The following is a 16,012-nucleotide window of genomic DNA, read 5'->3' as shown; positions in this document are numbered from 1 at the left end:
GTATTAATTACAAAAACATTTATAGAAACATATAGCCTATCTTTTGGGTTTTTTTTTTTTTTTTTTTTTGGTACATACCCCTAGCAGGAACTGAACACAGGACTCTCTGGTCCGCAGGCTGATGCTCCAATCGCTGAGCCAAACCGGCCAGGGCATAGCCTGTTTTCGAAGGCTTTCTGTTTTGTCTTTGAGTGGAGGCAGCCCTGGTGTCTAGAACCACTGTTTGCACTCTATAAAGACCTCACTGGTTCCTTAAGGCAAAGCACTTAGTCAGAATGTCTACTTCCATCTTAAACTAAAATGTCACCAACTCCCAGGACCCCGGCACCGAACAGGGAAGTCAGAGCACTGAGGACCACTGGTGGGAGCTAACTCAACAGAAATAGTTTCGTATGCTGAAGTTAATTCTCAGAAGAAAGTCCAAGTAACAGGTGTATGACAAATCTCCCGATAAACTGAGAGTTGCCTCCAGATTACTGAAGAAGGCTCCCCCGTCAGGATATGCCAAATCGCTCGAGTGTGCTTCTCCATGCTGGTTAAAGTTCTGAGCCAAATTCACCGAACTGGGCAAAGGGCTCATAATGAAACCTTCACATCCAAGGAAACCAGTAAGCCAACTTGCACATATTCTACCCGTGCATAAGCTTGAGGTGGTTTTGTCTCCATTTCCCAGTATTGCCAGACAACTCGTACAGTCCTGTTAGCTACTGGCCTCCAACTCCATGTTCAGGAAACAAGTTCACCAGTTCAGTTCTGTAGCCACTGAAGACAGTAACAAAGCTGATACAGGGTACAAAGTAGCCAGAAAATTCGAGAAGAAAAAAAGGCATAAAGTTGCTGTATATTAAACCCCTGGATCCATATTGAACTAGATTTACATTTATACATGTAGAAAATAAAAAATAAAAACATTTAGCGTAGAACAAAGGCTCAGCATAAGAAAATATGAACCAGAAAGAGCTAATCTTTAGAGACAAAGTAAATTAGGAGTTGCCTGAAGTGGGGGATGGGAAAGGAAAGTATTTGCAAATAGGCATACGGGTTATTACGGGAGAGAGAAATGTCTAAAACTGCACTGTGGTGAGGGAACAATCGTACGGTGTGTAAATTAAAACAAAATGCTCAACAAAGCTTTTAAAGAATTTTAAAAAGAGGAAAATGCCAGAAAGTATGTAAATTGATATTTTCTAGTTCTTGTTTTTATTGATTGTGAGATATATTTTTAACTTACTTTTGAAGGAATTAAATGTCAGAAAAACATTTCCTTCTATGCTTATCTTTACTCCTTCAATAATAGTTCCTCAATCAAGACTATATTTAATACTTTTGTCTTTCTTTTTTAATCCCCATTCGAGGATATATTTTTTTTTCCTATTCATCTTCAGATAGAGTGGGAGGGAGAGAGAAACATCGATGTGAGAGAGACACATCGACTGGCTGCCTCCCGTATGACCCTGGCCAGGGCCAAGGATGAACTGCAACCAAGGTACGTGCCCTTGGCCGGAATTGAACCCACAATTTATTGGTCCATGGGCCAATGCTCTACTGCTGAGCCAAACTGGCCAGGGCAAGACTATATTTAATTTTTATGCTGGTTTCTCTGAATTATTAATATTTTTATTAAACAATATGTCTTTTCTTATTATCTGCTTGCTATTTACTCAGTTCTGCATTCAAAAAAAGAGTAGGATTATGGGTTGATTTAAGCAAAATGTACATAATTATCACAATATTCTTGAACATTAGTCAAAATAATGGGTATCTTCTGGGCAATGCCTTTGAATATTTTAATAGTGTACATACTACAATCATATTTAAGTTTATGTAATTCTTGATCCTATTTCTCTTATAAAATGAAAATAAAACCACCCTATGTTATATACACAGATATTGTAAGATCAAATCAGAAAATGTATATGAAAATAGTATGAAAATTTAAAAGTGCTAAGCAAGAATTATTATCATTTTTACTATGACATCTAAGATATGTGGAAATGCTAATTAGAAAGGATACTTGTAAATGTTATTTTACCATTACAATTCATAGCTATGTTTTTAATTTTGCTGTTCAAACAAACCAAATGAAAAAGAAGGGGTAGGAGAAATCTGTCTGAATTTAAGAAAGTTTTACTTTCACAGAGAACAAAACAGGAATGCCCTCACTCCGACTCAAACAACTCTTCGGATGTGACATACTAATACGCCCACAACACCAGGAGCCGCTGACCTACCGTCCTCACGAGAGACAGCGCGTTTTTTTAAGTGCACAGAAAGCTTCTGGTCTACAAATTAATCTTGAATTGTGATCCTCAACATTTACTAACAAAATAAATGCTAATTTTTATAGTCGTATTATACATTCTAGGCAAGCATCACTATAATCATAGAAAAACTCCTGTCTGTTTTCAATCAGTTGTTAAAATTCCTCTCCTCACTAATTGTCCACAATTGTACCGCGCATCTTTCGCTCTGCACTACCCAATCACATCACACATTCCCTTTTCCTTAGTCACTATCTGAAACAAGAAGAAACCACAGCGTGTGGTTTGTTCCATAGGATCTACAAGGGAGGAGAGATGGGGAACTAGTCACAGCCTGATGACACATGTCCCAGTGACAGAGAAGCATAGGATAGATTATGAGTTTAACAGAGATGTTAGCGCTCAGAAGCCTTTCAGCCACAAGGCACAGAGGCATGGCGCTGTGGTTGAGATTTTTTGTGTATCCTGGCCAATGTGGCTCACTGGTTGAACATCGACCCATGCACCAAGAGGTCGCTGGTTCGATTCTTGGTCAGGGCACATGCCCAGGTTGTGGGCCCAATCCCCAGTGGGGGGACGTGCAGGAGGTGGCCAATCAATATTCTCTCTCCCTCTCCCTTCCTCTCTCTAAAATCAATACAAATATATTTTTTAAGAAAATATTTTATGTGTAAGTCTTCTTGTTTTATTAATAACCACTAAGTTATATATATGGTCAGGTATACCATTTTCAGAACAGAGGAACATAGAAAAATCACTTACTTTAATTTCTTAATCTAAGTGAATTTTCTTTGTTTCTTTCTATTCTCTTCTATTCTTGCTTTTCTTCCCACATTTACCTCAACCTCTCATAAAAATATATCAAAAATCCCATTTGCTATATAACTTGCCTTCAGACTTAAAATTCAGTTCTATCGCTTGTGACAAGAAATATTGAGAAATATGTATATTGTTAAATTCAGATTGATCAAAAGATAAGTATAGCTATTTTTTTTATAGAGAAGAGAGTTTTATTTTAGTTTTTACAAAATATATTTAACTTTTAGTTTGCAGAAAGATCAGAAAAAAACTTATACTCCTCTATTTTCTATTACAACATGAAGAAATCATTTCCAAATTTTAAAAAATATATTTTCCTTTATAAGATTAGCAGTCATTCATTTTGACTCAAAAGGCTACCTACATTGATTCAAGATGGTTTACTGAAATGTGCAATTTAAACATACCATTTCTCTTCCCTATACTACCTGTGTTAAATAAACCTTGTTTCATTTTGTGATTATTAAAATTGATATTTAAATTGCACTATCCAAAACACACTTTATTTTCCTTAATCAAATATTTTCCCCTACCCAAGATTTTACTTCTATGAATAATCTCACTCATATAAAAATGCTACATACAATAGTTTTAAATCTTCCTTACACATTTCTAAATTCATACCTTGAATATTTCACATAATTCAACTTATTCCAATACTTAAACACAATTATAGTCTAAAACTTTGCATTGATAAAATTTAATGTTATAAGCTGACACTTCAATTTCTTTCATTTACTGACTGCGGAGGTTTAAAATGTGTCAAATGAAAGAGAATCACATATTGCAAAACTCAACCCTGAGATGTAATCAGATGAACTCATGAAAGGTTTTCCCTTCTAGTCATCTTTTTGAGATGCAGGTCATAAATAACTTCATGATTTTTTAAACTGTTACATACCAGAAGAGCTTGAACCAAATGGCTTCTGGTCAGATCTTAATGTGGTAATATATGCTATATTGAAACTTCACCCTTGCTGATATTAAAACAAAAACTTTCTCTCTGCTGTTTTTATAATTCAAACTTTCACAAGATTTTGTACAAATATAAATATATTTCAAATGTAGTTAAGCCAGTTCAACAAATATTTACTGTGTTCTGCCTATGGCTGGAGAAGGGCTAAGCACTAAGCCATCTGGCCCACAAATCTCCTGATCTCATACTCAAGATTCATGTAACACTATGCAGTATATGTCAATGGGGGTTACAATATGAGGAACAGATTATGAATTAGTAATAAATTAAGTGTATCCATTTGATGAGCTACAATGAAACATACAGAATGATCTTTTCTATATTTATTTTCAAAGAGCAGTATCATTTTATTTCAAAGTGCATGGCTATTTTCAACATTATTAACAGGGGCACTGTTTTTCCTTCTCATGGAAGGGATCTCTCTTTGAAAGTGTTTACCTAAAATTTCCAGGGATGTGGAATACATCTTGGCACAAAGTAAACTACCTTATTCAGAAGAGAAATTACGATGTTTATCTCTGGGAGCAGGGCCACCTAAAAATAGCCTGTCTAGGCACCTTATCGTGTATTCTTTTATTTGATGCGTGGAAGTTTACAGCTGAGTCTGTGTTTATATGCCTTCATTTGACCTAATGCCCCCAAATGCCTAATACCTTAAAGTGTATAATTCCGTTAAACTCTATGAATTGCCATCCAATAATAATTTTCACTGCACCGCCCCCCCCCCCCAACGTCTACTGTAATCAGGCCACCTGCTTTGGTGTCCTGTGAAAACACTTGCCGGGAATAGCCTTTCCCCATCTGTTTACTTAAGTCCTAACCTGTTTTCCAAACCTGGCTGGAGTCCTGAATCTTTTAGGGCCTTCTCTATTTCATCACCTCCAACTGCGCGCTTTTTCTTTCTTTTTTGAAATACTGAGAATCCATCTGCACAATCCAGAACTTACTATAATACTAATGAATTTTGTTTGTTACTTTTCATATATGTTGATTCTATCTTAATAAGAGAAGACAGACATTTCTCGAGGGCAGGAATCATAGTTGATGTTTCTATATCCCACAAAACATATTTAAGGAATTTGGTAACAACTAAATGGTTGCTGAATGTGTTGTGCCTATCATAAATTCACTTGGGTACAAAAAAAATTATCAAATTTGTGTCACAGAGAAAAAGGGTAAGTATGAACAACTGTTAACTTTTGGATGAAGTGTTTTATCGCCAGTTATTGAAGACTTAGAAAGACATGTCTAGTGGTTTGTAGATTTACATGAAACTTTCTAGAACACATGCCGGTTGGGAGGAAAAATTAACTTTCTTATTTTACTGTAGGACACTGATTTCAAACACTTTTAATAAAAAGTACTCATTTTAACAGATAGCTAGTATATGTAATTGGTATAACTTTAAAAGAGGTGTAAGAAAGTTGGTATAATTGGTATAATTTCAGAAAATGTGCTCTATTTGTCATCGCTGGGTAGACAAATTTTTACAATTGTCAGCGTACAATTGTCAGCGTACAAAAGAAAATAGATTCCATTGTAACAAGATGAATTGAGGCATATCTCTTGCTATTAACATATGTCAAAGTAGAGTTTGGCTTTCCTGCCTGTGATTTCTACTTAGAAACTGTCATGTGGATGGATATTTTGGGAATTCCATTATAATGTGACTGCACCTATTAGGCTCAGTTACCACTTATTGGATTAGATTTTCATCAGCTACGTAAATAATGTATTTTTTACAGAAATCAATACTGTTTATCACAGTTAATAACTTGTGTCAGTTTTAATTCTTCTGAAGAGTACATGTAAAACGAGGACGGCATATTTCATAATAAACCCAGCAGAAGATGCTTAGAGAAAGGCCATGTTAAATTGAAGCAAACTATGAGTTTGGAAGTTGAGTCCTTATTCACTTCGGTTACCGAGGACACAAGGCCACAGGGTTCCTCGGGGCACCCTCTGCAGCGTAAGTCACCATGGAGCACAGGGCAAGGCTGCCCACAGGTCCCAGAGCGATTCGATTTCACTGCCCTGTGGCTTGGCAGTCAGCTGCTCTTGAAATGTTTTCATCGTCCATGGGGTTTCCCTTTAGAGTTAAGCTGTCTGCCTTTCTTAATCACGGAAACAAAACTCTGTTGATTGAGCAAAGGGTTTATCACCTAATTTCTTGCTTACATCTCTTAGGCTTTTTTTTTTTTTTTCAGTTGGTTTACTTCGCCCTCCAGGCCTCCTTGCCTGTGATGGACAGCTCCCGGGAAGCTGGCAAAAATACCTGGAGGGTGGATGCCTACAGCGCACTGTCCCTGTTAAGCAAACGTGGTGGTGGGCTGAGGGGGGACACTGCCCACCCCCGCGGCAACGGTTCCTGTGAGACTGTGACCCAGAAGGAACGGGAGGTTTCAGAAGCCTTGGGGAAACTGGATATGATTCAGCAGCCAGCACCCCAAAGCAATTTCCCGTGGAGAGGTTAACAGGTGGGGCTTTAGAATTTAGAAGAGAAATGGATAAATAAGAGCAGGCTATTTCAGGAACACAAAGGTTCAGTGTGAGGAAAATTGAAAAGTGTTTCCCATCTCCACTCATGAGAGATCAGAAAGAAAGGAGCTTTTGTGGTTGGGGGAATTCAATACAAGCCAGCGGTGAAGGTCATTGGAAGACCTCAGGTTCTTACGTTGGAGAAATGCCTGTACTCTCAAGGCTTAGCCTAGCAATGGGAGAAAAAATGAGTACAAGAATTCCATTCCCTTTCTTGTCTATGGCGATAGCTGGAAATAATAAATATAGCTATCATAAGTGTATTTTATTATTGATAATTATAATGACATCGATAATACATACTGAGCTACGACATGTAAGGTACCATTTTAGGGGAGTTAATTCATATCATCTTTGCAATCATGTGAGACATTTTAGACATGAGGGAACTGAGGCTCAGAAGGTTTAAGCAAATGACTAAGCATACACAGCTGGTAAGATCTGAATCCAGAACATCTAATTCTAGTGTTCTGGCTTTTTTAACTATCACACTATACTATCTAATGTTTTCCTCTATGGACATTTTACCACCAATAGCAGCAGCAAAAGATTCAGGAAGGAAAAACCTCTGAAGCTTTGATGGAAGAAAAGAGGAACAACATAATCATAGTATTTATTCTAGGTTTATGTCTAATATAGGTTCTTGAATTCTAGATGATTCTTTTAAACAAAGGTGTATATGTGACAAGGAAGGAATATTGGTTTGATTTCATAGTGGTAGTGGTAAGAATCTAAACATTTTTAGAAACCAGATAATAGAAAAAGCTTTTAGTTTAAAAAAAATCAGTAGTTCTGGGCAATAACAATAGCTCTGTCAATGACTACGTGTTCTTGGGTCACTTATGTGTTTTATTCTTGATTTTTCTCCTGTAAAATGTAGATCATGCCCCATGTTTTTCTCCCAGGATAACTATCAAAGCAAAATCGTATACTGGGTGTGAAAGCAATTTGAAGATTATAAAGCAGGGTTCAAATAAAAGTCTTGATTATTTTAGTTAGGAAGTAATAACAATTCATTAATAAACATTATAGTATCAGTTTGTTAATAAATTATACTGCAGTAGTTTCATTTTATAAGTGTATACCATGATGCATTTTTTTGTTTTTTGTTTCTTTATTGACATTAGAGAGAGAGGAAGGGCGAAGGAGAGGTTGGCCACCTTCTACATGCCTCCTACTGGGGATCAGGCCCACAGCCTGGGCATGTGCCCTGACTGGGAATTGAACTGGCAACATTTTGGTGCATGGGTCGACACTCAACCACCGAGCTACACTAGCCAGGCCATAATGTGTTTCTTTTTGTTGTTGTTTTTTTCTTTTTTTGGTACGTGCCCCTAGCAGGAACGGAACCTGGGACTCTGGTCCGCAGGCTGATGCTCCAACTGCTGAGCCAAACCAGCCAGGGCATGTTTTTTTTGTTTGTTTGTTTTTGTTTTTTTTATGTCAATAACTTAACTCCCTCTGTCATAGAAATGCCACTTCTTCCAAGGACTCCTGTTCCCTGGTGACTTGAGTATGTGCTGCTCAGACTTTGATTATGAGTTTATTTATTAGTTTACAGAACTGTCTCTCCCAGTAGATGGTGAGTCCACAGAGGTAAGTACTACTTTCTATTAAATGTTCTAGGTCTCAGCAGAGAGCTCACTATGTAAACATGTAAAAAATGACGGAGAAAGGATATAATCCAAGAAGACTGAAATGATATCGTCCACTCCTCTGTTCCTATCCTTTGTCCAAATATGTTGTTCTGGTGTAGGAGGCAGTGGATTGCTGGATAAATAGATTCAATATCTAACATTTTAAACAACCAGCGCCTAGCACTGCCAGATGAAAAAGCCTGAGCTGCACAAATGCATTCTGAAAAGCAAGCTCCTCTCTGACAGGACAAAGGTAGAGGACATGAGGACTGTAAGGCTTTGGGGCTGACTTTTCACGTGTGCTGTGTCAAGTCAAGCTTTACCGTCATGCCTTAGAAATTAAGAGGCTTACCTCGATATCTTTAATTAGTAGACCCTATGTAAAAAGAGAGCTGAATTCTTTCTCTGAAAATGTTATTATAAACACAATGTGGCTTTCCGAAAGACAGACTGTAAACAGGTAGCACTGAATGAATGGAAAGTCCATTCTTCAAAATAAAAAGCAGGGGCAGAAAGTATGGAATAAGCCAGAAAACAGGAAAGAAAGCAGCACAAACGACTCCAAAGGGATAGTGAACAGGACATGTCTGACGTTAAAACTAGTTAATACCAGTTATGCTAAACATATTTATGAAATAGACTGAATAGCTTAAGAACAGAATTCCCACTCATATAAGATATTTACTTTAAGCTTCTTATCTAATCATTGAACAAATTCTTAAGTTTGTACCAAAATTATGTTCACATTTCTAGAAACTGGCAAATAAGCTGTTTAGCAATACTCCTGCATCCGAATTCATTTCAGTTGACACCAATGATAACAATTAAGAAATGCTAGGAAGTCTTTGAAGGGTATATTATTATGCAAAGTAACACGAACATATCTGTATGTCAAACGATGAGAAAACTATACTCCTTAGTTCTAACAGGAAATAGGGTTCAAATTCTTAATTTTTCATACTTAAACTAAGAGTTTAGCCCTGGCCGGTTTGGCTCAATGGTTAGAGCGTAGACCTGCGGTCCAGAGAGACCCGGGTTTGGTTTCTGCTTAGGGCGCGTGCCTCGTGCCTCTGCTGCAATTTGTCCCCGGCCCTGGCTGGTCGTGTGGGTGGCAGCCACTCGATGCGTCCCTTTCACATCAATGTTTCTCTCTCTCTCTCCCTCCCTCCCTCCCACTCTATCTGAACAAAAAATGGAAAAATATCCTCAGGTGAGGATAAAAAAGAGTTTATCATCTATGCCTAGAAAAGAATTCTTAAAATACTATTACAAAATTAAAGTGTAACTTGGGGTATTTTGTTTTACAGTGTCCGTTACTTGAACAACCTGAGTGCTGAACTAAGTTAGACTAGTAGGTTCAACATATCAGTATTACATACTTTTGGTATTAACATGTTCAGTACTGCATATACATACATGTGAAATGGGTCCATATGAAGGTTGCATGGCTAAAAATAGCACTCAATAATATTGATAAAATTAGCTTATTTATTTATTTTTATCCTCACCCGAGGACATTTTTCCATTTTTTGTTCAGACAGAGTGGGAGGGAGAGAGAGAGAGAAACATTGATGTGAAAGGGACACATCGAGTGGCTGCCACCCGCACGACCAACCAGGGCCGGGGACAAACTGCAACCGAGGTACGTGCCCTTAGCGGGAACCGAACCCGGGTCTCTCAGGCCGACGCTCTAACTGCTGAGCCAAACTGGCCAGGGTGATAAAATAGCTCACATGCATCATTCTCAGAGAGTGTGAAAAGAAAAGTTCTGTAATCACAACAGAACTGGGCTCTGCCTACACTCCCCCCCTCCCCCCCCCCCCCCCGTAACTGTGAACAGTGTGGGTACTGCTCTCCAGGTACACTTCTGCTTCCTGTGTAGTCACCACCATTGTCACGGGGACTGGCCCTTTGCTGTGACAACAGTATGTGTAATTACAGTCTAAGGGTTGAGGCCAAACTCCCAGATCTAGAGTACATGTAGAAAATCCACAGTCGCAGAGGACAAATTTTATACCCAATAATGAATATTATGAGGCAGTTAGTAAGTGGTCAGGACCAAGAGTGTCGGAGTCTAGGGTAATAGTGATCAGTTAAATGGCTGGTCCACGTTGCATAGGGAAGAAAATCTAGGTATTCCGATTGTCCTACTACTGTGAGTTTTGGGAAATGCAAGATTACACACGATGACATCACTTCAGAGATAAGGACATGTGGCTTTTCCCCTGATGACTCATTATGGATTTATCACCCATCAGGGTATCTAATATTTTTGCAAATTGGGCTATAGCTTTAACATATATTAATTCCTGAGGTTATGGCTTTCATTAGTCTATAAACATCTGTGTAAAAGTAAAATATAACATCCTTGAAAAGAAAATTAAGCTGAATTACCTTTGACTCTCTCTCCTGGGATGGAGATGAGGAATAAATATGTATATACTCAGACACCCACAACCACACACATATATATTTTCTTTCTAAACTGCATTATTTCTTGAATGTGCACATTGAAGCTTCCCAAACTGTCACTTGTTGCTTGTGTCACCTCACACATTTTTAAGCGAATGTCCTAGACGTTTTACATGATCAGCTTGGCATTTCATTTGTTCAGCTTGAAATGGTCTCAGAGCAATTTTCAATATCCTCCAAATCCTAACTAAATTCCTCCACCATATCTCAGAAAACACCTCACTGGTAACGGGAAGGTGGTGCACAGTTTGGAGTTCTCAGACCTCCAGGAGTCCACAAGTTGTAATGTTAATTTCTTTTTTTTGTCAGTTAAAACAGCAATTTTATTGTCCACAGTATTTAAAAAATGCTTAAGAAACTGTAACTATCACAATAACCAGTCTCTAGGAAATTCTGTCCTTTACGCAGCTTCATCCAGGGCGTACAGCTATGTCAGTAAACATACCAGACAATGAACTCGACTCTCTGTCCTGTATATGTTTCCCAACACCCGCCCTGGGCAAAGCTGTTCATGTAGAACACTGTTAATAGGTCTTCACTAGCTATATGAACAGTAATCACAAAATCAAAGTTTCTTAAACAACACATCTCTGACTACATTAACTGGCAGGATTCAGAAAAGCGAGAGGTTTTCCTGGGCCTCTGCTTGATTTTTACTCCTATAACTACAAACGCTTAGATCCTCAGAGGATCTATGAAGGCAGACATGAGGTCAGGTGTGGTATTACCAGAATATCTCCGACCAGTGCAAAGAGACACGTAATACAAATTCTGTGAAACACCCGTGGCTCGAAGACCTTCTTGTCTCATCTGTAAGTGATGACATCTTTCTGCCCGTCAGTGCCCACGGCAGTGCCAATGGACAAATATCAAAAATAACCCTGGATCAAATATACATTTATGGAAGGGGATTTCTCTGGTCCCCTGGTGGCAACGGTAACTGTTTACTTCACTGTACTCAGTCTCGGGGAGTTCCTAACATACTGTACTGGTGTCTGATATCAGGGATCCTCCATTTTCAGCAGAGGGGGGAAGTAATCTCTGCACTCAGATGGGGCTATTTACACAGTGTTGAAATGCAGCAACAGTCACCAGAACACGTTTTCCTTCCAATTTTTGTTGCAATCTGTCACTGTTGAAATTTACATTTCAAACAAAAACATGATAGAGCATGCTTTCATTTGCTTTGTATGACATACAAAGTGTTTACTGTGTAAACTTATACCAAAATGTCTTCATCATCTTCATGAAAACTTAGCTGTATATGTGTGTTTAACTGTGTGTGAAATACATTAAAGATTCAAACCATGTTATCTAGTATGGTTAGCTATGTATAGGCAGTATAATCTAAATAGGTGCTTCAAACTACAGAATCGCTACTGTAACACCATTTACTGGAACTCTTTTTAAAGCAATGTTAAGGATCCTTAAATATATATATATATATATATATAATTTTTCTTTCTATAGGTTTAAATTTACATTTTTATTATTGTGATTAAAGGTAGGGTGCATAATGAAAACAGTGAGCCCTGCACAGAACTATGGAAGCAAATAAAGGTCATAGACTATCAGCTGAGTAAAAAGCACTTGGTAACTCCTCCTCAAGAAAATGGGTTTACCTTTCATTTCCTATAAGGTGGTTTTCTAAAAAGTAAATTAGTATTTGTTATTTTTAGTTTATCAGCTACACACTTCACAAGCTCTGATGTGCTGATATAAAATTATTTGGTACCAAGTTAGGAACAACAGTATCTAAAGATGAGAGAGAAGAAAAAGAGAGAAATCTTATTATGGGAGAAAAAGTAAAAAAGGAAGACAGAGGCATTCAAAGAACAGTCACCTACCAGTTCTACTCGTCCGAAACCTCCAACTCCAAGGGTGTCGATGATGTTGAAATCCGACAGCTTCAGGTTGGCGAAGAAAGCAGCTTCAGCTTCATATCTGGATTTTTTGATGCGAAAAAATGGAAATTTCTTAGAGGTGCAAACGCGAGTACCACGTACAACTGTACCGGAATGACATGACTGTGGAACAGGGTTTACCTGCTTACATTCCATCTTGCTTTTAGAGTCTGTGTGTTCTCACACTCATAATGTTTTGGTCCCCGTGGTGCAGAAAAACATAGATTTGCACTTGTTTTTCACAGGAGAAAAATACAAAGTACCCACTGCATGCCCGTCATGTGACTGATAAATCCAGTTATCAAATCAAAGTTACATCTTGGTCTTTTTCTACGCGTCTTCTTGTGAGCATGGACTGTCTGAGCTGTTCTTTTTGGGTTTTGTTTTGCCTGGTTTTGTTTTTGCTGTTCAGATTTGGGATGGCAGTTGCTCATTAGTTTCCTTTATTCCACAGGCTGCCAGTGGCTCCTATAAATATTTGCTAAAAGCAGCAAGATCACTGAAGTCTCTGAAGTGAAATCACAGCCAGGTTTTGTGAAAACAGATCCGAAAAGCTGAGGGCTGGTGCAAATGTCTGAAATGGACGGTTTCGGAAGCATGGTCACATTCCTAAAAGGTGTCTTCCCTCCGTTTATGTTTACCCACGACTCTCAGCTAGTAATCCCAGTGCCTTTATGTTTGCAAGTTTCCCACATGAGTGGTGAGGAAGAGCATGGACTAGGGTCCAGAAGTCTAACTATGCACACATGCAAATCTGACACTTACAAGTGGCCAAAATAAGCTTCTCCTGATGAGACAAGTGAATATGAGCTGCTTAAAATATCTCCTTGTTAAAGGCCCTGCTATTTTTAGAAAGGGCATGAAGGCGTGAAGATGAAGATGATCCTCCCACTCAGTAAAGTCAGGTCAGGGAGTAATTCAGCTGTCTCAAAAATAAAGTATTTGAATAGCTATGTGTAACCCATGACCTTCAGCCAGGCGGTACCTGAGTCAGTGTTACGCTATAGATAGACATGATGAACATGCTGGAGATAATGATACTGACACAGCTTGTTTATGTCAACTTTCAGATAGACTCATCCACAAGCATGTCTGGAGTTAAGCTGTAGAACATGTTAGCTATTCCATTATAACCAAGCACAAATTTAGACTCTCTGCTTGGGAGAAATGTGAAGTGGCTTTCTAGGTGAGCTTTCTACATTCTCCAGTTTACGACCACAGTTCCAGTTTTTAATAAGTCAGTTCTTGACAGAGTCGAGGGAAGGTAAAAACATTGTTTTTCATTGGTGGCTGATTATGTGAAATCAACTCCCTCTAACAAAGCTTTATAAACAAGACTACTAGCCAATCCTAATGGTATTTGTAGACTTCTCCCAATAGGCAATCAAGCGATCAACATAGTAATTTAGGAGATAGTTTACTAGAATGGAACATAGGCAGCAAATGTGCATTTCTAGCATTCCAACTGCATCACTACTTTTGGAAAATTAAAACTGCATCCCATTTAAAGGGCCAGTGGCAGAGTTCATTTCAACAGGTGCTAAAAAAGGACATCTGTTGGGATCAGAGCCCGTGACAGTTTGTATGCAGTCAAGCATTTGTTGATGGTCTAGAAAATAAAATTAATGAGATCATTTTTGAATAACATCCTATGTATTTGCTGGATGTAGAATCTCGGATATTAAGAGGGTAAACTCATTTGACAAATTTATATATATATATACACACACACACACACACACACACATATATATATAATGATGTTATTACTTATAGCTCTTGAAGACACCCCAAAATTTTTCCATTGGGCTCTGTGAAATTAGGCTAGAACAATCTCTGATCAAGTGATCTTCAGCCTTTTGTTGCATATCAGAACTACCTGAGCATCTTTTAGAAACCACTGAGTTTGGGTCCCACCACAGACCCAGTGTATCAGGTATCTCTGGATGCAGTACTATGATGCCTGTATATTTTTTTAAAGCCTACCAGGTTATTCCAATGAACAATAAGGGTTGAGAACCATAGTTCTAACTTCCTATAGAGCCTCAGGAGGTTCCAGAAACCACAGAAAAATTTAGGGGTGAATTAAAATGGTCCAGGGAAAACACTAGCTGCTCAATGAGTCTAGGGATGATTCATTCATGACAAGAGTGTTGGGGCTCCTTTAACTTGGTCTTGCCTCCTGACCTTCTAGAACTAGACCCATAGGAATGAATCATAATTCTATAATGGCTAACATAGCTATAAATAAGAAGATTGCTAAAAACAAAAATATACAGAATGCAAGGGTTATAAGGTGATTACTTTGTGTTCAAATTTTTACAGCAAAATCTTATTGACTTTGTTTATATTCACTATCTGACTACTGATCATATTTTAACCAATGGAATGAACATAGGAAATCTCCCGTTAAATAGTAGACATTTTCTCTGCAGCCATTACAATCTGCTTAAATACATACTGCTCCATATACTGGAAGAATCAATTATAGTTAAGTAAAATATTTCATATGTTTTAATGAAAACAGATCATTAACATTATAATCATATTGCTAATCTTTGCTAATATGACTAGGTGAATTTTTAAAATACTACCTAGTTGGATGCTTTTATCTGGTGGTTAGTGATATACAATTTAAGGGGCCCAGGGATAATTGTAGTGTTGATCCCCTATTCTATTCCAATTTGCTTTTTGCTTCAGGTCCTGATTCTTGGAGGAGTCAAACAATATAAGAATACTGCTAGAGCAGTTTCTCTCTTCCAATTAAGGAGATATTGTTAGTTGTTGAGTATTTTATATGCATTTATTTTTTTCTCATTTAAATTCCTTTTTAGAAACAAGAGTCACGTATTCACAAAGACTACACTTTTCCTGTCTGAATGAATGTTTTTAAACATGGATATCACTACCTGAAGGGACCTTTGTGTAAAAGCTGAACTATGGATGATTAGCTTCTTCGGGTATCTGACTACTTTTGCTCACAACTTAGCAGGATATTTTTATTTTCTTTTAACTCAGTAATTATTTGTAGCTAATTTGAATCCATCAATCCTGTCCTACTTTCTTTAGAGTTGATAAAAGTTTGAGTGGGGAAGGATACTTAACAAATTAGTTAAGTGGCCATTGTTTCATTAAACAAATTTATGTTGCCTGAAGGAAGTGAATGTGGAACCAAAGCTTCTAACTTGCTGCTGCGGGGCTGCGGGTTATCAGGCCCAAGGAATTAGGTTAGGCTTGATTCTACAATCCATCTGTGCAACAGTGTTTATGCAAGGGACCGTTGCCAAGTGCTAAGAAAAACACACAAGAAAGAAATATAGTTCTTATTGTTTGGTTGCTTAAATTCTACCGAGAAGCACAAAGTATATTTTCTAATGATCTTTAACCTAGTTTGACATACTGATT

General features: G+C 37.9%; 1 protein-coding gene across 2 annotated transcripts in view; it reads right to left on the bottom strand.

The window, feature by feature from the left end:
* The window catches only part of PRKG1 (protein kinase cGMP-dependent 1), a 1,169,747-nt gene that overhangs the window by 31,856 nt on the left and 1,121,879 nt on the right, over nt 1-16,012 (bottom strand). For both annotated transcript variants that reach the window (XM_036265967.1, XM_036265966.1), the window contains exon 10: nt 12,551-12,647. In XM_036265967.1, the coding sequence (XP_036121860.1) occupies nt 12,551-12,647 (97 nt within the window). The remainder of the gene's footprint in view (nt 1-12,550; nt 12,648-16,012) is intronic.

The sequence above is a fragment of the Molossus molossus genome, unplaced genomic scaffold (genome assembly GCF_014108415.1).
Source record: "Molossus molossus isolate mMolMol1 unplaced genomic scaffold, mMolMol1.p scaffold_m16_p_17, whole genome shotgun sequence".
Lineage (NCBI taxonomy): Eukaryota > Metazoa > Chordata > Mammalia > Chiroptera > Molossidae > Molossus > Molossus molossus.
The sequence above is the reverse complement of the archived record's forward strand: the minus strand, read 5'-3'. Positions and strand labels throughout refer to the sequence as shown.